This window comes from Haliaeetus albicilla, chromosome 25, assembly GCF_947461875.1.
Source record: "Haliaeetus albicilla chromosome 25, bHalAlb1.1, whole genome shotgun sequence".
NCBI classification, from domain to species: Eukaryota; Metazoa; Chordata; class Aves; order Accipitriformes; family Accipitridae; genus Haliaeetus; species Haliaeetus albicilla.
Window position 1 is genome coordinate 16,478,392 of NC_091507.1, and position 26,995 is coordinate 16,505,386.

At 43.4% G+C, this 26,995-nt stretch overlaps 1 protein-coding gene and 1 long non-coding RNA gene across 7 annotated transcripts in view; one reads left to right on the forward strand and one right to left on the reverse strand.

The window, feature by feature from the left end:
• Positions 1-17,200, reverse strand: part of REV1 (REV1 DNA directed polymerase) — a 63,111-nt gene extending 45,911 nt beyond the window's left edge. For 3 of the 6 annotated variants that reach the window (XM_069770073.1, XM_069770076.1, XM_069770070.1), the window contains exons 1-3: positions 16,968-17,200; positions 2,246-2,312; positions 1,313-1,439 (exon numbers count right to left, since the gene is read on the reverse strand). In XM_069770073.1, the coding sequence (XP_069626174.1) occupies positions 1,313-1,439; positions 2,246-2,302 (184 nt within the window). In that variant the 5' untranslated portion in view covers positions 2,303-2,312; positions 16,968-17,200. Of the gene's footprint in view, positions 1-1,312; positions 1,440-2,245; positions 2,313-3,945; positions 4,055-16,967 lie in introns of those variants that run through there. The other 3 variants (XM_069770071.1, XM_069770074.1, XM_069770075.1) reach the window with 3 other exon arrangements.
• Positions 17,201-21,423: 4,223 nt separating this feature from the next.
• LOC138681888 (uncharacterized) lies at positions 21,424-25,449 on the forward strand. Its single transcript, XR_011322089.1, has 2 exons — positions 21,424-21,703; positions 23,158-25,449. It is a non-coding gene; the product is annotated as an uncharacterized lncRNA (long non-coding RNA).
• The last annotated feature ends 1,546 nt before the right edge of the window (positions 25,450-26,995 follow it).

Below are 26,995 nucleotides of genomic sequence, written 5' to 3' on the forward strand. Positions count from 1 at the left end.
GAACTCCTACTATACAATTTCTGATTTACTGAAGCAGTTAACTCACTCTTTCTTTACCAGGTTATTCTTGAATTGTTACAGGGAACAGAGAATACCTTAAAAACTAACATCTCTTCTTATCCCCTCAATCATGTTAAAAAGAGTACTTATTATTTTGCAAGCAGAGCTGGGGGGGGGAGTTTTAGCTTTTGGAAAACCTTTGCAATGGTGTCACACTGACACTAAAAGGTTTGGGTCAGCACAAACAATGTTTTGAAGAGTACATCTGGCACAAGATACTAAAAAAAAAAAACCAATATGGGAAGGAAGAAATTTTTTTTAAAGAATACAGTTACAATTCCTTCCAGTGGCCTAGTATCAACTCTCATAATATTTCTAACACTTGATTATACCTCTAACTTTCAACTAAAAATAGCACACATTTTCTCCAAGCGTTACCTTTCATACTCCAGCCTTTTGGACAACCATCCTGTAGAGCTCTGTTTAGGAACTAGCACCTTGAAGAATATGGAAATGCTAGATTTTCACTAAAGAAACTACCTGTATTAAATAACTGATTCAGATGTGTTAATAGTTTAACATGTTCACCTTAACCTTTTTCAGTCTGTTTGAGCCCTGTGCTCAAACCAGTACTGCTCCAAATCATAGAAACTGTATGTGTCAGTTATGTAATAGTCACAACATTCCTGGCATAGGTCTCTGAAAAAGGCTTCTGGGAAATTTCAAAAAGGTTATTAAGCTGCTTTACAGAACCCAGGAGAAATATGAATGTAAGTATGGTAGATTAAAAATCTTACTCCAGTTAACATGCACTATCAGTCCATTACAGACAACGCATATATATGTCTTACCTCTTCTCTTGTTCCTCTTTCAACTATTAATGGGTTCACTGTCTCAAGCATTATGCCACTCTGAGCAAGAAAACCCCAGTATATCCACCCAAACATAAGATTAATGCATACACTCCAACCATCAATAGTTTGGAAAATTAAAAAATTAATATGAGTATGGAGGAAGTTAAAAGGTTTCATTTCATACAATAAGATTGCAGAAAGGTGGAAAAATTTACTCCTATTTCTATCAGTGACCATTCATGTAGATTTAGTAAAGTAATATTTATATTCAGAACCTAAAGCTGATTTTATGTTGAAAACCTTAATCCTGAAATACAAAGGAACACAATATACTAAACACATATGCTGCAAACTAAGTTGCTGCAAACTCATGTGTTTTAGTTCTTTACTCCACTTAGGATGGTAAACAGACACTAGAACAAAACAGAACAGATCCTTAAAAAAAAAAAAAGCTTCACCTGTAAAGCCATTGACGTAGATGGCGACTCCACTGAAGATACTTGATGAATTTCCATCCCTCTGTATGGCTGAATCTGACCGGAATTGATCCTCCAATTTCTTAACCTTTGCCGACATGTACCCACCCTAGTTTTTAAGTTAAAACAAAACAAAACCAAACCCATGATGCTAGTCTTATTTTCTAACATTTACAGATAGAAACTCGTCAATTTTAAGACTGGGAAGGTAAGCAGCATTCCTTCAAATTGATTTTGGTTGACATACAAAAGACATACTCTTTTTGCAAATGAAAAATAGCAAATCCTCCACCCTAAATTCTTATCTACAAGATAACTGCATCTTGTTACCAACATGGCAGGATTTATTTTATACTTCTTTCATCTTATCCTATAAGAAAAAGATTCTATCTATATAAAAATTCTTATAGAATAAAAAGAATGAATAAAAAAGAAATAAGGGAATGATGCAACTTTGGATGCTGAATTGGAGGCTCGTTGCCTCAAGAAAAAATGTAAAGAATATTCATTAAGCTCCATGTATTTTCAGTTCTTAAATATATATGAGACAGTAGTATTGTAAATATTTATGTAAATTAGGTGCCTCAGTTATTGTTTGTCCCACTACATAGAATGTGGTGGAGACAACCATAAATAGTTTTACAATTACTTAGTTTAGTTTTTAAACGGTGATTTACAGCTATTTGAGGGTCTGCGCTTATTAACAATGCAATTTAGCGGATTATTGTGAACGAAGACTTCAAAACCTGGTAATTTAAAAAATTTCTTTTGAACTTAATTATGTGTTTTCAAGTGAAGCAAAAGAGTTTAATTTATAGCATACCTTTAGCATATATAACAAAACTGTAAACCCTTTTTAACCACAGTGCCATTTACCTCTTTAAAAAAAAAAAAGCCACTTGCTTTTCAACATACCCATATTCCCCAGCCATCACCATCAGCAGCCCGTTTTCGCCATCCACCCCGCCTCATACTGAAGCTTCTGCATAGAAGAACAATGTTTGATCAATTAGATGTTTACTAATACCATCAGTGGCATTTCAATGATGCATTACAGGCCATCTACAGATTATCACAAAGATTACATTTTTCAACGGGCTTCACTGAAGTATATGAGTTACACAGTTAACCTAGAAGTGAAAAATTGCATAAAAATGTAGCTCCTCAATTTTGTAGTAATGCATACTGTAGCTCCTGCTATGTATCAAAAAACCACACATGAACCTTTTGTTTTATTCGCGCAGAATACAAAAAACTCATTACAATGTTCAGTTTCCATTATGATTTATTAAATTCTTCCTGCTCATCATACATCTCTTATGAAAAAGCAGTAATAAAAGGTTCTTAAATACAATTGCCACCGTTCATGCAAAATATCGCCCAAGTCAGGAACAAACTCTTATTTCTTATTTGATACTACCTACATGGTGGGATGCAGGCAAACACCTCCTGGTACTCAACACTAGATTAATTTCACCAATGGATTTACAGCTAATCATAAAGGTTCAAATACTTGTTGCTCCAATGCAATACATCACATAAAAGCAAAAAAACCCAAAGGCCATCTTATTGTCAATGAAAAGCCAGTTGTTTAAATGATCTAGTATGATCTATAGCTAGGTTTGTGATTTGGTTTTTTGGGGTTTTTTTTTGTTTGTTTGTGTTGCTTAATAATAGATAAATAAATAAACCCAACCGGCCAAACTGCAGTTTTCTTTTATGCAAGACACTTATCCCTGGACCATGAGCTGTACACAGCAGTGTCCCCAGATGAGCTATTAGTTGGCTAGAACAGAACTGGTGGAGAGAAAAAGAAATGTTTTGGACTGTGGCCAACTGTTCACTGCACCCCAGTGATTCACATTAACTATAGCTGTTGTAACACCAATTTTAAAATATTGATTAATGATGTAGTAGGATCATGAGGTCACTGCCTGCTATTACATCTCTCACTTTCTACTCTAACCTGTTCCCTAAATAAAAACAGTTTTGTCTTTTAGGGCTATGAGCTCTTTGAGTGTGAGGACAGGACACTAAAACTAAAAGGCAGAAGATTTAAGTCAGTCACCTTTATTTTATTAAATATTTAACTTCTATTCCTCTACCCTCCATAAAAATGCACGAAACTACAGTTAATACACAGAAGGAAGTCCACTGGGTTTTCTTCATCCTTGTCTGCTTTTGAGAAGATACCTATTCTCTGGACTATCCATAGCATCATCCAGTAACACAGCACATAAGCTTCACTCAGCCTCCAGCCTACCAGAAAGCACAAACAGCTGTGGATGGAGATAACAACGCATTTTGGTCATTTTCCTATCCAGGCCTTGTACTGCACTGTTCTGGAGACTGCCTCATTTATCACATTAAAATTTTGTTTACTCTGAACCTGGCTGAAAGTTGAATTCTAGCTTTCGTCTCTTAAATCCCTTTTGTTCTAGAGTTACCAAGCAGGCATAGTCTGAAATCCAGTTAAACCACCCTGGATTGCAGGCAAGTTTGATTACAGAACAAGACACAGCCACAGGAAAGTTTTCATAAATTATTTTCATGGAATACTGCAAATATGTCAAATTAAGCAACCACAGAATTATAGTCAAAGCAGGCATAACTACCTTGAAAAGACAAGCTTCGGTTGTATGTTTCAGGACCTCTGCAAACACAGGAAGATCATGATGCACCTGGTTCTATTCTTCTTATAGTTGCTGTAATTTGATACTTAACCTACACACGTATATAATTATGAAGATTAATCACATGTCAAGGAGATAAGCTCTACACCAATAAGCAAAACAAAGCAACCCCTCTTCAGTATGTTGTATTTTCTCTCTAGGTACCTGCATTCCTTACCCGGAGACCAATTTCCAAGACACCGGGCTTTCTGAAATGAATTTTTAGTGGTTTGGATTATATCTCATAGATACCACAGAACTCTTAAGGAACAGTGAGAAAAATGAGAGGAGACGAGCTAGATGACCACATGAAACACAATATTGACATTTTTCCTGTAGAGGACAGTGCATACTGGAAATGGCTAGATGGTTTCTTTTATGTGGAAAATTTTTATGTTTCCATCAGCTGAAGTCAACTGTAATTCAAATCTATCACTTCTGGCTAAGAAGTTCTTGGAGAAAACAGAAAAGTATAAGTTCAAGAAAAAAAAAATAATAGAAATGTCATCTAGTGTTTTTAGATACTATAGGTATCAGTGTATGAGCTCATAAGAGACACCAGAATTTTAACTACTGATTACCCTTTCTCCTTAATAAATGTTGACAAAGTCTTAAAGGGTGGCTACAAGGACAGAAACTCTCTCTTCACAAGGAGCCATACAGAGAGGACAAGAGGCAAGGGGTACAAGTTGTACCAGGAGGGGTTTCACCTCGATATAAGAAAGAAATTTTTTACAGTGAGAACAATCAATCACTGGAACAACCTCCCCAGGGCACAGTAAAGCCCACATCACTGGAGGTTTTCAAGCTGTAACTGAACAGGGTGCTAGATGATTTCATCCAGGCTTCCCTACGCATGAAAGGTTGGACTAGATAGTCTTTTAAAGACCCTTTACAATCTGGGCTGTTCTATGATTCTAAGTCTATCAAAAAGAAAATCTCATACAAAAAGAAATTCTTACTCTGAAAAGAAACCAAAGAACCTTCAAGACTGTATGAAATGAACACTGTAAGTCATCACAACATCAGTCTAACAAAGACATTCTCTATTCCAATCACTGAGTTCTTGAGAAGATAAGATTTGATAGGTAGTTAACTCTGACCCCTGTTGTAGACAACCTCTTGCTTAAACTAAAATATCTAATGCCTGATAAACTGAAGAACTGCCTTCATGAGGGTAAGCTTTTCTGAAACCTTGAAACACATTTAACTTTTATTCAGGACACTGGGAGGTGAGGAAGAAAGATGTCTAGTCTAAAAGCCGTTAGATCAGAACACCACAACCAGTGGGGCCAATCAAAATCAGAATCATGGGTATATGCCTGGTTTGATTAAAACTAGAAATCAGAAAACAAAACTACTTCAGGTTAGTGTGTTAAAAACATGACACATAACTGCTCAGAAGTTGTCTTCCTAGAGCCTGCAAAACTAGAGAAGCTAGGCTGTAATGCCTACTTACAACATCTGATAATGATTTACCATTTCCTTGGCAGATATGATTTTTGACTCAGCCAGTCCACTTAAATTCTAAACACAGGAATTAGGAACATGGTACTTCAGTGATTACTAGATGCCTCTGGCTCAAGTCTTGAGAGTCATGGATTATTTTCTTACAGCTGATATGAAAACCCAGGAGGCTAATTTCTCCCTTTGTAGTTCCAGGAACTAAATGATGAACCAAGGTTTCAGGACTAAGGAGAATCCCCACTGCTAAAGACTTGTGCTTACAGTGAGAATTTTTCCTTGAGAATGAAGACAACCTCTACAGCTGCCTTGCTGAAACCTAAGGAACAAATAAGTGTGACAGACAATCAGAGGAAGAGTTAAGCAAGATTTGAAACACGCTTACTGGTTCATGAAATAAGAAATGTAAAGATGATACGATGCTCCCGCTATAGGAATCAGGATGAAGGGATAAGTAAGAGAAATGCTTTGTAAAGAATCCTTGAAGTGGGGGCTGGGGGTGGTGGTGGAAATCAAGACAGGGGACTTAGCCATCACAAGCAGGCCAATTTTAGACAAGAGTTCATGTTTTCTGTGATTACAGTATCTAACTTGTTTCAGAACAGTTTTCTCTGTTTTCACAAACTCAAGAGCACAAATGCACAGTGACTCAGTGAAAGTGAACGACCATAATTAACAGTTTTCAGGGTATCTCCAGAGCCTGAAAGAAAAGCTATAGTGACCCTTCGCCCAGAGAAAAAGTTTTTTAAATAAAACTGAAATGCTCATAGTCTGGACCTGTGAATGCAAAGAAATCTTCAACAAACTGAAACTGCACAAAAGCCTGTAAAGGTAGAAATAGTAATCCTAGGAACAGAATTCAAGTTTTCAGTGCAAGAGAAACAATGTTTCAAGGAAAAAAAAGTCAAGTTAAGAACTCCTGTGATCAAAATTAACATAATTTGGCCCTGCATCTCTTTCTAGACCACATACAAATGGTAAAACCTTACCATTGCACAAAATAGGGTTCTTTAAAATTCAAATTTCTATTGGGTGATCCTTTTCAAAACTGAAGCTAGAAGAGAAACCAAGAGTTTTTATGCTTTGTAAATGACTGGTGGCTCAGAAATACTCAATGCAGCTCACTAAGAAAAGATATGTAACATCCCTTTGCACACTGCTTCATAGGCCTACCATTATACTTCCCAATCCACAAGCACTTAATCCTATTATTTAAGACTGTTAATCAAAGCCTACAGATCAGGTAATGGAATGAAATGTTAAGTCTACATTTTATGAATTCTATAAACACATCTGAGCGTATAGAAGAGTTGCACAGCAACTGTGAGATTTTAGATCCCCCAAAAAAGAACATAGATGTGAATGTTGATGTTAATATTTGTTTTAATCTCATCTGTAGCACACACAGTCTGATGCAGGGAAGTTATTTCTTTAAAATACTTTAAATTCAGGATGGTGTGGTTGGAAGACAAGTGGCTTTCCATTATCCTGGGCAGTTGAGATAACACAGATAACAGAAAAACCCAGACCAAACTACAGGTATTATGGGGAAAAATGCTTGGGAGCACAGAATACAGACCTCAATGACTCTGTAAGAAGTGAATATGGATCCCGATAGGCTTTTTAATTCCAGGTCAGTACTAGTCCTGCCCAAACCTGAGTTGTCTCTGCCATACTCTTCAGCATTCCCTTTTCCAGGTATATGACACAGAGACGTTACTCTTCAGCATTCCCTTTTCCAGGTATATGACACAGAGACGTTTCTGCTACCTCTTCAAGTAGTCAACTTGAATCTGGCAGAACATACACTTTATGGCTCTGTACTACAGGAAAGCATATGAACTATTTCCAAAGACAAAATGAGGCTGCGCTGTGACTCAACAAATAACCCTGCCAAACTTGTGTCTAAATACATGGCAGAAGTAACTTCTAATCCACATAATCCAATTTTGGGTAACTGAAAGCTGAGTGAAAGTATAACACACTGTAACAGCTATTTTGCATTTCTGACCAGAGTGAACATCCTGTCAATGTCCTCTAACGCAAAAGAACTTGATTTAATTAACATATTCAAACACCACAAGCCTTATTCTTGAAGGTGTAACTCTACTGCTAACGGAAGTATGGATACCTTGGGCCACTGCTAATGAGTATCAGAATCTTTTGCTTGAACTGTAGATTGAATCCATCCCAGCTCAGCAGGGCTTAAAAGTTGTTTCCATCAAGTGGGTATTTTGTGGCCTGTTTGAGTTTCATGCATCTACATTCCAGCTCCCACATCAAACTCACCACTCTACTTGGCACTAGTCTGCAAGCTCTTTGAGGAACGAACTGTCTTACGTGTTTACACATTTCTCAGCACAAGAGAGTCCTATTCTTGGCTGAGTCTTCTGGAAAAGAGCTGCTGCTACAGGGTCTAAAGCTGTTTTCTACCACATATTGAAGAGTTCAGGATCCAGCAAAAGAACTTAAAAAAAAAAAAAGTTCAAAAGTTTTTTTCTAAGATACTGTATTTTTAAATCCCCGTGATTTTGGACACTTCAGAGTCAACACTACTGTTGCATATAAAAATAAACTAATCGGTATGTTGCAAAGCAACTGAATTTTATTCTAGGCAGGAAATAGTCTCAGGGTGAAGTTTCATGAGATGGTTGAGTCAAGTTGATGGCTGACGGCCACCAAAAGGGATGGTTCTGCTCTTCAACCTCTGCTGGCCTAACAAGCTTTATCCCTTCTCTACACTACCTCCAAACTCACGACCCCTGTGTTCATATAGGTGCTATGTGCAATTCAGCTCATTAAATCAATAGAAAATTGACATAATTTTATGGGTTAGTTTCCTGCCAGTTCAGCAAGCTGAACTGACTCACAAAAGCATCAGACAAAGCCAAAGCAGACAGGCCAGAATAGAGGAATGGATGGAACTGCTCCTTTCATTGCCAGTGGGATCTTAAGATTACCTTAGCCATTTCTAGAAAATGACTTTTAGGATCATGGCTATAACTAACTTACTGTCGTGTAAATGTGGATATGGAGTTGCAGCGAGCTAGCTACTCTTCACCAACCAGCCCTGCTTATGTTTTTCCCCCCAATAAACAAGAAGGGTAGGCTACCTCACCTTTTCCATAGGGTAAGAGTTTTCAAAGAAAGTTACAACTGAACAGCTCCCCATCTTACACCACATATGCCAGTATGATAATCGCTTCTAACTACAAGCACCTGACGTTACAGGGTCAACCAGGAAGTTCTGTTTCGCAGTTCAATCTTTGATGATATTTTAGAGCAACAGAAATGAAATGAGCTGAAGGACACTTGAAAAATATCTGTCCCCCAAAACACCCAACACCACCCTCATCTCCTGTGAGTAAACTTAAGAGTATAAATTAGGAAAGAACAATCATTAAGATCTTGGGAAAATTAAATATTAGACACAAAACTGTTACTGAGAATGAGAAATTTAGAAATAGTGCTTTTCTAAAATATGAACACCCATGGCATTTGCTAGAAAGGTGAAATACCATACAGCCCACATAAAGCATGGAAAAAATCAAATCCTTCAGAGTCAACTCCTTTATGTGTAGATGACTATTCTAAAACTGTGCATTTGAGCTTGACAGCAAGGAAATGATACTCTGACCTTCAATTCAATCACTCTCCCAGAAAGAAACACAGGAACTCTTTGCTAAACTAATCCAGTTTCCAAACTGACTATTTTTGCAACTCCAAATGGTCTTTACTTCAGATCGGTTTACTTCAACATCAAGGACTAAATACTTTACATACAAGTGACAACTAAGAAATATACATTGCTTTTGCTGGCAAATCATCACAATGACCTAAAGCAGTTGTACAGCAGGTAACCATTTATATGAGAGCTCTGCAAGACAAAAGTGTTTAGACCGTTTCACAACTGACTTGGAGTCTGGGACAGGTGATTGTTTTAATTGTCACAACTTAAGGAACCATGAGCACGAGGTACAGAAAACAGCATCACTGCACAGTCTGCACCAGCTTTGAGCAATCTGTTTCCAAGAAGATACTCTTTTTGCTTTTATACGTGGCATTTGAGATGGTTAGTTCTTTGAAAAATAGCAAGCCAGATTCGAGTTGCGACCAACTGTCAATGTTTCATTCTCCTCTAGGAATAACGCTCAGTAGCAGCTACAGTCCATTTGGAGCTTGTCACAAGTAGTGGTTTAACTTGGTTGAATTTTTCTTCTGCTCACAGAAGACTGGCTTCAGTTTCAACATTTCTGCATTTTTTTATAAAGTTTCCCCCCCACTCTTCAGAGTTCCTCAGTGATGAGTGGCTCTTCTTCATAAATTTTCATTGCTATATTTAACCATGTAGCTCAATTCACTTTTTAGTTCAAATATCACCTCTTTGATATAACTGTTCTTACTGCCACAATACACTGGCATGTTTCAGCCAACTTCAGCAACTGGCTTAATTATTTCTCTTCTGCATTTACATTCTCTTGGGCTTCAACCCCAAGAGGACTTAGCACACTCACAATCTTTATGCCAGCTTCTAAATGCCTAGATTCCAGAATAAAATTCATTTAAGTAAAATCAGAATAAGAAGCATAGCTTGTGGCATTAGGACTCTCAATAGCAACATAGTGAATGGATTGTAAATCACCAAAAGGAAATTCTTTCTCTCTTGGACTTGAGTATCTGAAACAATAAACAAGATGAATGAGTATATGAGTTGGGTAGTCTTCCTTCAAGCTCCTATGTTTAGCTGTCTATAGTATTTGAAAACAGAGAACTGTGCTACTCTCTTCTTTGAAAAGGAAGAGTGGAATGTTCATTTTTCTACCTAACAAATCAACATAACTTGTTTAGGAAGTTTTTAGTTTGCGCACTCCTCAGTCTGACGACAATCCAGTCCCACAATTCACGTCTTACACATGAAGTGTACGTCAAGCAGTCAGGAGGTAGCATAAGTAAGCCATGATCCCTTCTCCCAAATAATGAGTTGCTGCTGCTGAATGATTTAGGACCTCCTAAGACTTCCTAGGCACAACTTAAGGAAGTGTCCTTGTAAAGCTAAAGAAAAACTGAATAAGGCAGGAAAAATGGGTAAGTGGAGGTATAATAGTTCGAAAATAAATAACTGGAAAATTTTCATGAGGTGATCAAAGCAAGGAATCTGTGAAGGCTCTGAATTTGTTAACATTGAATTCAGAGGAACTGTGCTGGTAAAAACCTCTGAGACACGCTATCTTCAGCTTCCCCCAGATTCCCTGGACTTCAGGCCCACAGATTGGTGAAATCTTGTCAAAAGTGACTACATATTTTTGATTGATTGTATGTACTTGTTTGGATATACATATGTATATATATATGTATGTGTGTGTTTTGTGTGCGCACACCTGTGCATGTATATACACACAAAAATCCTTATCATTGCTGCTGACCAATTTGATTGTTCGCTACCCAGATTAACTGCTTTGGTAATACAGAGTGGCACGGAAAAAAATCCGCTCTCTGGGCCAACATTCTAACTAATGTAATGAGAAGGCACCACTTCTTCTAAAAAAACCCCAAAGATTTGTAGAGAAGTGCCCAGGGCAGTTGTGCGTTATGCTCAAATCAATGTTATCAGTGTACACTGAGCAGGTGCTGATCAGGCCAGGCTTTTCAGAGAAAAAAAGAGATAAGACATCCACTTTGCGAATCTCAAGTGGTAGCTGATGTCAGATACTAAGGAGGACCATCTCTCTACTCACATACAGGCACCACTAAACACGTACAGCAGCAAAACTCTAAGAACTCAAGTAACTTTACCAGCAAAAGTACTGATGATTACAGATTCAGTATTTAAATAGGTAAGATTTTCTGTTCATGGACGCTTTTGAATGACATTACTTTATTCCAGCTGACATTGCGTAGCCAAGTTCCCAAATGTTTTCCTGGATTTGCCTTTGAAATTCTCAGAGCTGCAAAATCTTTTCTGAAGTAAAATCTTTGCAAGATATGGCTTCTATGCTTAGCCTTGAAGTTTTAAGTTTCTACTCAAGTTTTCTACATCTTTTGCTAGTCCATGAATATTATTTTTATCAACGCAGACCAACAGGATCAGGAGGAATCAGATGAAACTAGTAAATGAAGAGATCAAAACAAACGGAAACATTTTTCATCTATTGCCTAGTTTATTTGTGGATTTCTGACACAGGACACCAAGGATGCTAAAAGTTCATATGGTTTGAACAGATAAATGGAATAAAAAGCCATTAATTTTTTTCTTTTTAAAAAAGGTAACAAACTACAGGAACTCAGAATATAAAGGCAAAGAATCTCAGTATGTTTGCTTCTTTACTATTACCTAGGTGAACTTTTGATCTGATCCAATACATTCTCAAGTTTCCTCCTAGATTCAGAGGAAAGTGAAAAGATAGAGCACAGCGTTTCTGTGTTTTCCAGGAGTAACACAGTTCTAAGTTCTTAGGACAAAACAAAAATGCTCTAATTCTTTAGGATCCCCAAATAAAACTCAAATCTAAATTGCATTCTTGACCTGCAGAGGTTTTAAGTTGATATTTTAAGTGTCTCTGATATCCAAACAACAGTGCTACACTGCTGCTTAGTGGAGACAGATCGATACAAAAAGGCTACAGAGCAAAAATGGCCTATCCCAGGCAAACATGATGCTTGTAGAACTTAGGTTAAAAATCAACATAGAAGTTACGGGAATCATTATGGAGGGGCAACACTTGTAACTTCAAATTCCTGATTGTCCTGGTTTCAGCTGGGATAGTTAACTGTCTTCCTAGTAGCTGGTACAGTGCTATGTTTTGAGTTCAGTATGCGAAGAATGTTGATAACACTGATGTTTTCAGTTGTTGCTAAGTAGTGTTTAGACTAAAGTCAAGGATTTTTCAGCTTCTCATGCCCAGACAGCGAGAAAGCTGGAGGGGCACAAGAAGTTGGCACAGGACAGAGCCAGGACAGCTGACCCAAACTGGCCAACGGGGTATTCCATACCATGGGACGTCCCATCTAGTATAGGAACTGGGAAGTGGGAGTGGGGAATCGCCACTGGGGGACTAGCTGGGTGTCGGTCGGTGGGGTGGTGAGCAATTGCACTGCGTGTCATTTGTACAGTCCAATCCTTTTATTATTACTGTTGTCATTTTATTAGTGTTATCATTATTAGTTTCTTCTTTTCTGTTCTATTAAACCATTCTTATCGCAACCCACGGATTTTGCTTCTTTTCCCGATTTTCTCCCCCATCCCACTGGGGGCGGGGGGGAGTGAGTGAGCGGCTACATGGTGTTTAGTTGCTGGCTGGGGTTACACCAGGACACTGATCAGCCAGAAATTAGCGAAAAGTCATTACCCCTACCTCTCCCCCAGTATTGTTTTGTAAGAGGATTTTTGGAACTGCTTACCAAATAATGCAATTGCAGCATGGAAATCTAGGAAATAGTGACTGAAAAGCCAGTCTTTCCAGTTTCCCTATGCTCTAATGTTTCCTGAAAACAACAGGCAGATTCAGAAACAAGGAACAACATCCTTTCAATAGAGACCATTATTTTAGTTCTTTACTTCAAGTGGGAGTTGCATTCATAAGCACATAATGGTAAAACACATTCACTCTACTTGGTTAACTGCACTAACCATTTACCTTACATGCCATGGGGTCATGGGCTTCCCTATTTGTAAGAATTATCAGCAATTTCATGACTTCCTTTAAACAGCAACAGCTCCTAGGTTTCCAAAAGGATGTAAGTGGAGTACAACCATTTGTCCAAGATGCTGATTCATCACGCCCTGGACTAACAGCTGATCTGAGTCACCTCAAAAAGATGAAGTCATGAACATTGTCGACAGAATGTTATTTTACTTTGGATATTCACTGACAACTAAAACCTGACCAAAAATGTTGGCAACAGTCCCCAGGATCCTGCCAAAATACACCGCATACCTCACTCTGCCAGAATGCTGCCAATCTCCAAGTCAATGTGGAAAAACCTTAGAGCAGTTCTCAACCCTACACTGCACAGCTTCAGCGCTACTTTCATGTTTGGTATTCAAACCAATCCACCTGCATTTGCAAGAATGACTCTGCAAGGTACCTGAGCAGTGCCTTCTCCTAAGCAAAATTAGCTTTCTCTTTTTCAGGACTATTTACTTTCATAAATCAAGAAGCTGAAAAGGTCTGCGTGAATTCAAGCAAACCAAATAAGGAAGTTACAACCAATAACTCCCTTATGTTGGGATTTGGTCGAAGTATTTACAGATAGCTGGGAAGAGAAAGCAAAACCAACACAGAAGTGTTGGCTACAATACAGCTTAGCTTTAAGCTTTACTTACGCAAGCAGCTAAATTTCAAACCACCAGCTTCAGCAGTACTAAATAGGTAGAATACCAATTGGGAGAGCGGAAGCTTTGAGATAGGAAAGGAGTTCCCCCCACCCCACCAAAAAAAAAAAAAAAAAAAAAGAATATGGAAGTTACAACAATCCTTTCTATGGGTATACCAAACTAAAAGTATCTCCTAGATGAATTTAACGGTCACAGATTCCTTTACTACAGCAGCAGCAGTCCTTCAGTAAGTTTTGAAAATACAAGTCACAGGAATGGTAGTTATCATCACAGCCCAGAATTTAAAGCTGTTCTACACACTCACCTCTCTTCCTCTGAAGAGTGAGAAAGAAGAAGGGTTTCCTAATTCTATCTTATGAGCACCTGTTACTCTACATAAAATGCAGAAGTGGGGGGACCACAGACATGGGAGGCCCTCCTCCCTAAAATCATTTGTGTCTCCAATTAAAATGCTGTCTGGTTTCCACAACAGAGCAGAAAGCTGCTCTCGGGGAGAAGCACTACACAAATTCATCTCTTAAAAAAAGACACTTCCACAAGCATACTGTATTACACATGTTTGAGAATTCCTCACGCTTTTTTGCACTCACTTAGATTTGCTCTCTTACTTTCAACTTTCTTTGTAACTCCATGGCCACTCTCATTTCTATTTGCTCCCAGTTTTTCCCCATTTTGCTATGCTTAGGTAAACACATGGCACTATCACCAAATTAATCTACATTGTATTCTTGAGGGAGGGCTTCAACATTTGGATATTTAGCTCCCTTGTTACATCTATACTAGGCAAACACGCTGCTAAGAGCTGACAGAGATCTCAGTGATAATAATATACACCTTTAATTAAAACAGAAAAATATTCAATACAAAATAGTCATTCTTCATGAAATAAACAATAGCTAACAAATTAAATGGGGAAAGCACACAGCAGGGTCAGGCAAGTTATTCTTTTCCTGCTTGTCCTAAACAACTGATTTATTAACAAAAAAAAAAGTCTGTGTAATCATATTGAATTTTTCTACCTACTCAAAACCAGGTTTTGTGTTTGAATCATTCTTACTTTTTTTTTTTTTTGATCTCTCTAAAAACTGAAAGGGATGGTAGAAAGATTGAAAATCTGCCATGAAACTTCTTTAAAAAAGACATCTGGGTTAAGGGATCAGAAAAGACTAATCAAAATCAGCACTCAGTTACAACACACTATCACTGCATCAGAACAAGCTGTGACTAAGAGTGCGTACATACTACCCAGAAAGATGGACTGGTGCTATGTTTGAAAGGCCAATTACTGAATAATGTATTGAACACACGTATACTGTACACAGAAAAATGTACAATCAGTTTACTATTGAGGCTTGAAATATGCTAATGTATTTTTCCTGTTAGAGCTTTACTTTTAAAACAATCTTTCTTCAAGTAGTTAAACCTCAGTGAGTCACAAGGCAGGTGTCTGCACTGTGCCTCTACTAATACTGTCCTACCAATGACCTCCAGTCTGACAGCTTGGGATTATTTACTAACAGGGATTTGGTACATTGTCCAGTGGAAGAAATGGACTGAATGGAAGACCAATATGGTGGGAATGGGTAATAACTACACGCTTGAGACAAGATGGCAAAGAATTTGTCAGACATTTGGATTTCTGTATTAAATACCATAAACCTTAGTAAGACAGGACTGTTCCAGAAATAAACTTTAACTATAACCTCTTGCAGCTAATGGTAATTAGGCAACTGCTTAAAATGGTTCTATCTGAGCAACAATAGCATCTAAATGAATAAAGAATTCAGACTGTAAAATTACAATCCCCTGTTTTTGCTTCTTCAGACTACAGTATCAAATTTGAGATTGGACGTGGATTTTAAACCAAGACGCAGAACAAACACTAACTCATCCTTTCATGAAGAAAAATCTCTGATTAACACAAGCAGAGTATTCACAGCCCTGTCATTTTGAAGACTTTGACACTAATTTTAAAGCATCAGAAATAATGGAATATTACAGCATACAACACACAGATTTTCTACCAAAGGATCACGTGCTTCTGATATTATCTTTTTCTCCCTTCTTAAGGTTAACATGCCATTACCCCGCATTTCTGCCATTACCGCCCATCTCCCATCAGGGGCTTTTTGCTTAGTATCACAGGTCAAGTCAGCGGTAACCGTATAGCAAAATGCATCAACATTAGGCGGGGAAGGACTGAAGAAGCACCGGCGAACACACTTGTCCCTCTGTGTTTGTAAGCACAGGCTTACTTATCAAGCAGAGGTCCTCTTCCTTTTCCGCACACTGGGTACATCCAGCACTATTGCTCAGCAAATACAACTTGAGACAAACGCGACGGAAAACCGCAGACAGATACATGCTGCTCCAGCCGAGTGCCACAGCGCAATGGTGTGTTCAAGAGGGCAAGGCTGCACCAGGGCTTGGGCTCTCCTCCTCCAACCTCTTTCCCTGCAATGACCCCTTAGCTGGCAAAACGCTGGCAGCATCGCTCCGGCTCTGCCTCGGGAACCGTGTTGTGTCTGAGGCGCAGGCCCCATGTGACACGCGCACACACACAGGTGCCGCGGCTGGCGGGGGAGGGGATGGCGACGAGCGGGGCTGCCCGACCCAGACACACACACACCTGGCACACCCTCGGCAACTTGCGGAGAGCGCGCGCGCGCGCGCCCCCGCCCAGGGGTCCGGCCCCCTCGTCCCTTCCCCCCCCGCGCGCACACCCTCCCGCCCGCGCGGGCAAAGCGGGGCTGAGCAAGGCCCCCGCGCCGGTTACATAACCCCGCGCGCCGCCGCCGCCGCCACCCTCCTCCTCCTCCTCCTCCCACCCGCCCCGCGCTGGGGAAGAGCTGCGGCGGGGAGAAGGAGGGGGAGAACCAGGCCGCGGGCCCAGGGAGGGGCTGAGGCAGGGCAGGGGCTGCGGCGGGCCCCGCGGCTCCCTCAGGCTCCCCCTTCCTTCCTTCCTTCCTTCCTTCCTTCCTTCCCCCCCGCCGCCACCACCACCACCACCCCCGCCTCCCCGAGCCGCCCCCCGCACGCGCGCACGGGGGCGCGCTCGCGAGCGCCGGGCGGCCATGGGGGTCGGGGGCCGCCGCGCTGCGAGGGGGAGGGGGGGAAGGCGCCCGCTCCGGCAGCCCCCCCCCCCCCCCCCGCCGCCGCCGCTCACCTTTTGCTGCGTCCCAGACGCACATTCCCGGGGCGCCGCCGCCGCCTGCCCTGCCGGGCCGTGTGGGGGCTTCACATCGCGACTCCCCCCGGCGCGGACGCAAGCAACCACCGCCTTCTGCCCGCCTTCTTCCTCCTCCTCCTCCCCAGCTCTCAGCCCCGGCCGCGGTCTCCCTCCTCTCTCTCTCTCTTCCCCCCTCTTCCTTCCTTCCTTCCTTCCTCCCTCCCTCCCTCTCTCCCCCCTCCTTTTCCTCCCCCTCTCGGTGTCCCCAGCAGCAGCCCCTCCTCCCCCCGCCCTTCCTGCGAGCGCGTCACGAGAGAGTCTCGCGCCACCAACCGCCGCTCGGTCAACAAGCGGCGCGCGCGCCGCGTCGGGCCGGGCAAACCAGGCCAGCCCGCCCGCCCGCCCGCCCCCGGGGCGCCCCCTAGCGGCTCGCGCCCGGCGGAAAGTCGCGTGCGGCGCCACCGCCGCTCGCGCCGGAGAGGGCTGGGGAGCGCTCACACCGGGCACGTGACGGCGGGGAGGGGAGGGGAGGGGCGGGGCGGGCGCGAGCAGCTCGCGCGCCTCTCCGGTTCCCCCCCCCTCCCCTCGCCTGGGTGGGCTGCGGAGGGCGCGGAGCGGCGGCGCCCCCTGGCGGCCCGACGGCTGCACCGCAACGGCGGGGTCCGGTGCAGCGGCGGCGCGGGCGGACATTTCACACCGGGACGGGACGGGACGGGACGGGACCGGAGAGGATCATTGTGCCGAGCGTAGCCCGGCCCTCCCGCTTCCGGGGGCCGCCGGGAGCCATCGGCAGGGCGGCCGCGTCTCCCGTAAGCGCAGCAGGCGGCGGCGGCGGCAGCGGTGGGCAGGACCCGGTGAGGGCGGGCGGCCTGCGGGCAGCCTGCGGGCAGCGGGCTGGCAGGTCTGCTGCTCCCGGCAGGGGCAGGGCCCGCCTGCCTGGGGCCGGCCAGCGCCGCGCCGCAGCGGAGGAGGCAGACCTCTGCTTCCCCCCCCCCCCACCACCCGGTGCTGCTCCCGGTGCTGCCGAGTCGGGTTGTGGCGGCGGCACTTCAGCCGCGCCTCGGGCTGGGCCCTCCGGCGGGGCCTGCGCTAGGCCGGCCCTGCAGCGTCCCCCTCCCGACCGGGGTCCTTGGAGCGGCTGGCGGGGATCACGGCCCGGCCCGGCCCCTGCCCTGGCTGGGTCCTGGTGGCTGAGCCAGGTCCAGGCCTCCCCAGCCTCGCACTGGACGGGGTTTCTCCCCCAGGAAAAGGGGCTGCTCGTTCCCCTCGCTCGCTGGGGACGAGAGTAACACCCACTGGCTCCTCACACGTGATTCTGCATTTTTAATTAGCCAGGTTTCTGAAAGAAGTGCAACGGTGCTACCTGCTCTTCCCTGCTAACTTTAAAATCCAGCGGCCGTTTCAGCCCAGTTTGACGAAGGGATCTCAGCCGCAACAGTGTGGAGCTTTACCAGTTTCATTACAAAGAGCAGCAGTGAGGTAGCATGAGGTAACTTACTTGCCGAGCTTTCTAGCACCAGCCGTCACGCTCTCGTGGCAAACCAGTCGCAGCCTGTGTGGGCCCTCCTCCAGTTCTTCCCCAGGTACAGCTCACGGGAGAGCATTGGGGATACTGTGAAGTGTGTCTGTGGGGAGGCTGGAAAGAAGGAAAGACCAGTTCTGGGGGAAAGGCATAGGGTATGTGGGGATCCTTGTATAGGAAAGTCGGTGTTGCTGTGGTATGGGAATGTAGGGGAAATAAGACACAAATCTGTAGGAAACCAGGCCTTATTAGTTGTGCTACTTACAGAAAACTTGTTAGTTACCAAGTTACCTGTTCTAATTCTGTTATATGCAATGTGTTTTATAAATAGAAAATAGTCCCAGTCCTACAACTTGTTGTGGTTTAACCCCAGCCAGCAACTAAACACCACGCAGCCACTCACTCACTTCCCCCTCCCCAGCGGGATGGGGGAGAAAATCGGGAAAAGAAGTAAAACTCGTGGCTTGCAATAAGAACGGTTTAATAGAACAGAAGAAACTAATAATGATAACACTAATAAAATGACAGCAGTAATAATAAAAGGATTGGAGTGTACAAATGATGCACAGTGCAATTGCTCACCACCCGCCGATTGACACCTAGTTAGTCCCCGAGCGGTGATCCCCCCCCTCCCCCCCCAGGTTATATACTAGATGTGATGTCACGTGGTATGGAATACCTCGTTGGCCACTTTGGGTCAGCTGTCCTGGCTCTGTCCTGTGCCAGCTTCTTGTGCCCCTCCAGCCTTCTTGCTGGTTGGGCATGAGAAGCTGAAAAATCTTTGACTTTAGACTAAACATTACTTAGCAACAACTGAAAACATCAGTGTTATCAACGTTCTTCTCATACTGAACTCAAAACATAGCACTGGACTGGCTACTAGGAAGACGCTTAACTCTATCCCAGCTGAAACCAGGACAAACTGTATCCACTTAGATCTGCTAGGAGTCCCCATTGATACTGGGCAACAGTCCAGTGTGGCTAGAAGCACATAAGTCCACCCACATGCACCCAGTTCCAGGGATGAAGCTGTACTTGTCTCTCTCTGTAAGAAAAGTGCTTATGTGGAACCTTCTTTTCTCCACCTGCATTGCCAGAGCAGAGGAACAGTTGTCCTGTTCTGTGAAAAATGTTACAATTTCAAGTATTTCCGTGCTCTGCACAGTGATAAAACCAAGACCTTTATGAACATCCAGACTTTTCCCCATAGCTAGTTCCATACTGCTCAAGGTATCCAGGTAGGATAAGGAAAAGTCAAGTTCAGGTCTACCTAGGTCAGTTGACCAGCTATTTTAGCCAGGATGTGGTTTCTTCATTTCACTTAGAAAAATATTTATAGGAAACCTCTTCACACCTTCATGAGAAAACCCCAAATATTTGGGTTTGACTCAGTATTTTAGTGAAACTCATCTTCAAAATGGGGGTGTTCCCTGCCAGAGGGAAGCACTAACTAGAGTTTTGACCAGCTTTAGCCTGTTAAATTTTTGAGACATTGTAGCTGGCTGCTTTCTATCTAATTTTCATCGGCAGTTATATTACCTGAAAAAAAAGGTTCTGAAAAACACTTTGTTCAGAAAAGATATGTTATCTAAAATATATCCATTTTACTGGGCCAGCATTTTCCAGTTTTGCTGAGAAATGCCTCTACCAATCTCAGTCCTTGCCAGTCTCAGCAAACTAACTGTTAAAAGTACTGTGTGACTGGATGTGTGTATTATTTTTTTCCTTACAGAGCTATTTCTCTAGGGGGCAGTTGTGGAGCAGAAAGGCAGAAAGACAAGTGGAATAGGGATTAATTTAGGTTAGCAAGAACAGCTTTAAAATGGTTAGTCAATGATTATATTTTATTTTTAAATAGAAGTTGACATATAAGCAAATTATAAGAGGAGCCAACAATTATTTAGAGAGACATGTGGGGACAACTATTTTGTTTTGTGAAGTAAAGCTTGGGTAAGAGTTAACAGTGAAAAAGCCCGAAGTAGCCATCCTATACTTTCAGCAAAGATTACATGCAATTAGTTAAAATAGGCCAATATTAGTTTAAGAAGAAACAGAAAAAGGAAAGGAATTAAGGTTAAAAATGGGAAAGTTTAGGAAAAGGACCAGATATTAACAGGAGTAAATGATCATCTATGTCTTGTAAAGCCCTCGTGTTGCAATGCATCTGCACCAGCCTGCTCCTGAGCTGACAGAGAAACATCTTAGGTTACAGCAGCCAGATTGGGAACTGGGTCATATGCTTATTCATTGGTAAATATTTACAGGGTGAAGCCTGGCTCACAGTGTGCTGACTTCAGTAAAAGCATTCTTGCTGTCTTCACCGAGTTTGGAATCAAATCTGGGGCTGGGGAGAGAGGCACTGTATGTACAGGCCTCCCTTCAGCAGGACTACCATCTTAGCTGGGGCATCTCAATGAGGTAAGCATTATTGTTGAGCAACCTTTACCTGTAGATCCCACTTCCTGAGTCAAAATCTGCTCCAATGTACAAAAAGTACATCTGATGTAATTCCAGTAACTTCAGCATGAAGGAATTTCCAGGTGAAATACGAGAGGCTCTGCATCGTGCTACTTGCAGCCTAATATGGGAGACATGACCGAACAGTGATTGTGGCTGCTATGGCCTCTGAAAGCTGCTGTCATAAATATAGAATAACCCTGGGTCTCTCATCGTCAGAAAAGGCATGTAAAACCACTGACAGAAGATCCCGCCCCATGCTGATACTTCTCTGTGTTCCTTCTAGTCTCATGCATTTCCCAGAGTGATCTTGGGCTGTCATAGTACGTATAAACACCAGGGCCAACAGAGAGCCAAACTTTTGCTATTCCACAGAGAAAGGAGAAAAAAATAGCATTGGCTATTCCATTGCTTGCTATGTTGCTGGTCTGGAGGTAGTTGAAGGAGAAAAGCACTCCCAATTACTTAAGTCTTCTAGAGCCAAGCTGATCATACAGTAAAAGAAGGCTCAATAACGGCCTGACAACCCGTTGCTGCTCTCTGATTTTTTCCATACCAGTTACCAGCCTGCAGCTTCTGCAGCTCTTGTTCTGTGGCAGCAGTCCCCTGACAGGGAAATAACCACCTGAGAATGGCTGCAATGTGACAGCTAATGGACTTTCTCCTTGTCATAGGGTAGGTATATCCTTCTCGCTCCGTTGTTGTGCTGGTCGAGGAGCTCTTGGAAGAGTCGCCTGTGTTGAATTCATGCCAGGTGGGCTACCAACTCAGGTTCAGTTTTCAGCAGTAAATGCAGAGGTGCTTTTTATTCAGCTAGCACGGAGATGAGAATAGGGGGGACGCTGAATTCACCTCCAAGTGTTGGGTGGGCTCTCTGGACTTTTTAATAGGGATAGGTTCAGCCCCGTAATTCAGCAGTTTGATGCAGCATTATCCACCCAGGTATTCTTCTACCCACCAGCCACGCAAGGCTGTGTTGTACGGATGTGCGCACTTAGCCCCAAACCCACCCCAAACGACCACCGTGAGTCGCTCAGGCCCTGGCCCCTCAACGTGCCGCTCTTTTACCCCCAAACACCTGCGTACGCCCGCACCTCCCTCAACAAGCCAGCTGCCTGCAGCCGGACGGGTTCATCCAGGTAACGGTGCCCCGACCCGGGGTCCCCCCGGCCGGACCCCAGCCGAGGGGCCGGTCTCCGAGGCGGGCTCAGGCCCCGGGAACCGCGGGGCAGCACGGAGGGCTCGGTGCCTGCCTCCGCCCGCCGGCGGCGGCCGCAGCACCTAACGGGGAGGCGGCGGCGCTGCAGGGGAGCCCGGCGCTCCGCCGGCCTCTCCCGGCGAGGCGGTGCTGCATTGCGGGCGCAGACCGCCCCGCCTGCCTCCCCCCTTCCCCGGGGCCGCCTTTCTTCCCCAGCGCGGCGGACCCCCGGCTTGCAGCCCCTCCTGCGCGGCAGGGCGGGCGAGCTGGGTCCGGCACAGCCGCCGCTCGGAGCTGGGGGTCTGGGGAGGGGGGGGGAAGCGACGGGCTGCGGTTCCCTGACGTCCTTCAGTGGTGCGGCGGGGTTAGCGGTGAAACGGACCCGGTGGAAACCCTCCTCGTCCCCGTGCCACCCCCCCGCCGGTGAATGATGGGCCAGACAGCCAAGGGGGGAAGGAGAGGACGTGCTCATCTGCGGTTTCGCCCGTCTCTCGCAGGGTAGAGGTAATTATGAACGACAGGGACACATTTCACAACTCCTGCAATGCCGTAGTAACACAGCCTACTGTAGCGATGCCCTAAATATTGACACGTAAAAGCTGCAGGATTATTGCAGTAGTTTCCTGACCAAGCACTATTGTTTCATGGTAACCGCTGAAGCTGCTGTTGTAAAATCTCATCTGCAGCGTGTGGTTCTAGCGTTAGTATGTTACATAAGGCCTATCGCTACGTACGCGTACTTTTTAACGGCGATTACAGTTTTCGTTAGCTCCTAGGACGCAACGCAGTCAGATATTTTTAGGTGGAATATATGTTTTATTACAATCATAATTAGTTCTGCTAAGCAGAGCTGCCCTTGCTCTTTCAAGAGTGAAAGAAGCTAAGGAAGATTTCTAGCCAGGGATTGAAATCCCCATCTCTCTGGCATGATTTTTCAACACCACAGAAAACTCTGCAGGATAATCTACACTTGCAAACAATCTTTTTTCTGTTTTCCTTCTTTTTCTGAGCATGTTATTAAGAACAGTTCTGAAAGGATAAAACAATGTAAGATCAAAACTTGCAGAGAGCAGCGGTCTATGTTTGGGCCTGGCGTTGGGGGAAATGGCTGTGGGGCTCTTTGCGCAGAAGACGCTCTCAAGACAAGAACAAAGATCTAGGTAAGAAATGGTGGGAAGCAAAACAAATATGAAAAACAGACAAACCTGGAAAGGCTGTTGGAAGGAATCAGAGCCAACAGTTAGCTCCAGGCATTTTGCTAATGATGGAGCAATATGGCTGTTACGTTACTGCTGCAGTCCACAAGACCAGTGGCTGAAGGGAAAGTTGTCACCAATGGATACTTCTCCTGTGTCTTCAACCTGCCCAACTAAGGAGAGCAAAAATGCTGGCACGTGAGCCTGTTCTGATGGCTTTATTTTACCAACCCACTTTACCCCCCAGTAGTCATTTTGGAGTGGTGCAAAAGTGGCCAGAATGGACCAATGCATCAGGCCTATTTTGCACAAAGCATGGATTTACTGCAGAGCCTAAAGAGCGCTCGGTCCTCTCCTGCCCTTGCTCATTACCACTGACGGGTGCAACACTCTTGATGGGTGCAACACTCTTAACTGGTGCAGACTCTGTGGTCACAGCTGAGTGATGAAGAGTCCTCCCCCAGTCCTACGTCAGGGCTGCATCTGCCCTTGGAACTGGGAAGACTACATAAAAATAAGTTTTATTTTGGCTAATTTTGTGCTGAAGCAGTCTAGGACACTGCAGTGGAACTTATTTTAGATGAAAATTGCACATCTGCAAAGATTTCTACATCATCCTGATAGCGCTCTGGCATCTCCATTTCAGTAGCTCCCTCAATGCAAAATTGGTTTTGTGAAGAGCAAATATACATGAGTGGATTGCCACCTGCAGCCCTATTCTCAATGAATCTGAAACCATGACTCAGTACTCAATGATATTGTTAGGTAATAATATACTAGCTTTATATAGATACAATATAATGGGTGCCTTTATGCCGTTGACCTTTTCATAGCCTTCCTAGGCTAATATTCACTTATTGATTATAAGTTCTGCATCTCCACTTCAAAGAGAAGTTGAGATGGAGTCCTTGATTTCAATTGCTGTGTTTCTTATTGTAGTTTCTTCGTCATTTCTAACTGAGCTTGGAGTGTTGTTGGACACAGAAGTTCTTATGGAGTTTTGCCAAGAGCAGGTGCTTGCTACAACAGAGGATGGTCTATTCAAAACAACAAAGTCACTGTTAGGCAACTGGAAAAAAACCCAAACCAACAAGAAAACCCTAGGTAGGTGTATTGGATCACAATAATATAAAGAAGCCGAAAGCTGTGTGTCTCACCTAACTCCTCAGTTTCTCAGAAACATGGATCTCTCTGCACAGTGACCAAGCAGATGGACTCTCTCCTGACCGCAGGACTTTGCAGGCTCTTGTCTGCCTGTTTACTAGTTACATAGGAGGAGAGTTCTCTCTGAAATGTTAGTTTTCTGCTGTAAACTCCAGGTAGTCTGTATTTGTGTTAAGGCAGGGGAAGGCTTTTTCTGTTACAAGGTCAGTTACCCCCAGTTCTATTTTTCCCTTTTTCTACTTGGAGTCAGTGTCTTCCTTGTCCTCAGAATTGTTTGAGATCTCAGTTATATGGAAATCTATACATTTTACTTCCGTTCAGTGCTGCCAAGGGGTTTTTTTGCATTGTGATCAGGGATTTAATGGGTGCCATTGGCAGCATTCAGACAGGCTTACATATTCTCTTCTCTCTGCACAGACGGCAAGGCATTATTGCTGGGGTTCTTTCTCTATAAAGCCATAGAAGAGCTCAGGTTTTCAGTGGTGGAAATTAGTCAGTACATTTGTCCTGTCTCTCAGGGTTCAAGGTACCTGAATAACGGTGAGTGCCATATCCAAACAAACAAGTTACAGAGATTTTATTGCAGCTTCCAGTTAACAGCCAGGAAGGATCCTGAGGTAATTTGGAAGACAGAGCTGCACTCTGGCAATTTTTTGCATGATACGTCTTGTGGTATCTCCAGGAATGCGAGTGTTGAAAAATGCCATTGGCATCAGTGAAGTGGATGCAGTGGATTTAGTGAATGCTGACACAGAAGATGCAATTGGAACCAGAAATGAAGAATTGAATTGATTTCTCCTAATTTAGATACCTACAGCTGAGCTAGCCTTGAATGTACCTGTCTCCACTGACTATAAAGAGACCCTGGGGTGACTAGCTCATATGTAAAGGTCTATACTCTGGAATGTTTGATATTAACTAAGATGAATCTTACTCATAAAAGTCAGTCTCTTATCTTCTTCTCACTTCTCTGCCATGCATCACAGTCTTCTTACATGAGGTCAGATTATGGGCTACAGGATCAGAACCTGTCTCTGTTTTATTTGCAAAAGATACAGGAAAAGAAAGGGTTAGGGAGAAAAGAAACAATTGGATAAGGCAAAACAAATGTCTTTTTGCTACACATCCAAGTATCAGATATAACGGCTACCTGGGAAATGTGCTGTGGGAGAAATTAATGAGTCTGAAATGAGAAGAACTTGGTAAGTAGGACAATGTCTTCAAACTCAACTCTGGACACTCCTGTGAATCCTGCAAGTCTCGGCGCCTCAAAGGTGCATTCAGGGCAATCGGGACCACTTTATCCTTTGACTGTTCTGGGCTGCCGGGAAACCCACTGGCAGCTCCTGAGAAAGCAGTCTCTTGATTTGGTCTGACCTACTCTGGCTCTCAGCCCAGTGTGGAGTCCCAGAGAGAGACAGAATTGCCACAGTGCTTATGGAAGGGATAAACAAGTAGAATGTGGATGGTAACATGAGGAAAAGAGGACAGCACGTAAGCAGGATGAAATGGCATGTGTGTTACAACCGAGCTAGTAGTAGAAAGTAGTAGAAAAGAAAAAACCTTGTGCTGAGGCTAGAGGTAGGAAAAGATCTGGAGGATGTTTGTGATCCAGAGAAAGAGACTAATCAATATAGGGTCTTTTTACATGTAAGCAGAGGCCTCTGCAATGCTCTTGGAGAGAATTTCAATTGCTTCAGATGATGAGATAGGGAAAATCGTACTTTCATTGAGGGAACATTTCACTGGATGCAGGTGTGCTAGAAGGGCAAGCAAGACTGAGGTGCCAGGCTGCGTCTAAACGTTGTGGTAGAGGAGGTTTTCAAAAGTTTCAGTGAATCGAATAATACTACAGATGCATGCTTAAATCACGCTCCTGAATTCCAGGCAGTTCTATGAGGCTGCATGCTGCACAAATCATACAGCTGTGATGTACAGGAACAGGTCTAAACCAGATTGCAGGAGTTTTCTTGCTAAAAAAGACTGAATATTGGCTGTCACTGTTCTGCCGGAATGCAAACTCTTCAGACGTGAAACTAAGTGAAATTTGGCTTGGAGGTTCATTTTCTTCTTGGAGACCTGAGACTAAGAGGAGGACTATGAAAAATCTTTCCACTCATGCCTGTGATGAATTCCTTTGACTTGCGTATTAATAAAGAGTAACAGAATGCTGCCATGAATTAGCAGAACTCTTTTTTTCCTACTATGTCCTAAGCAGAACAGAGAATATGAGTGTAGTACAGAGCAAATGCTAATTTTTCCATGCTCAAATAGAGGTAAAAATTGTTCTTCAGAAATGCCGAGCACCTAGAACCAGCTGATTTTAAGTGTGTGGAAAGTTTGGGATAAAATGTAGTGTCTCCAATCACAATTATAGCCAAGGGCAGGTTAGTTTGGTTGGGTGTGCTGGTTTCCTGCCCAAGAAAGGCATAGCACAAATTCTTTCTTTGAAGTCTGTAGTTTATTAAAGATTTATCCATATTTTGTG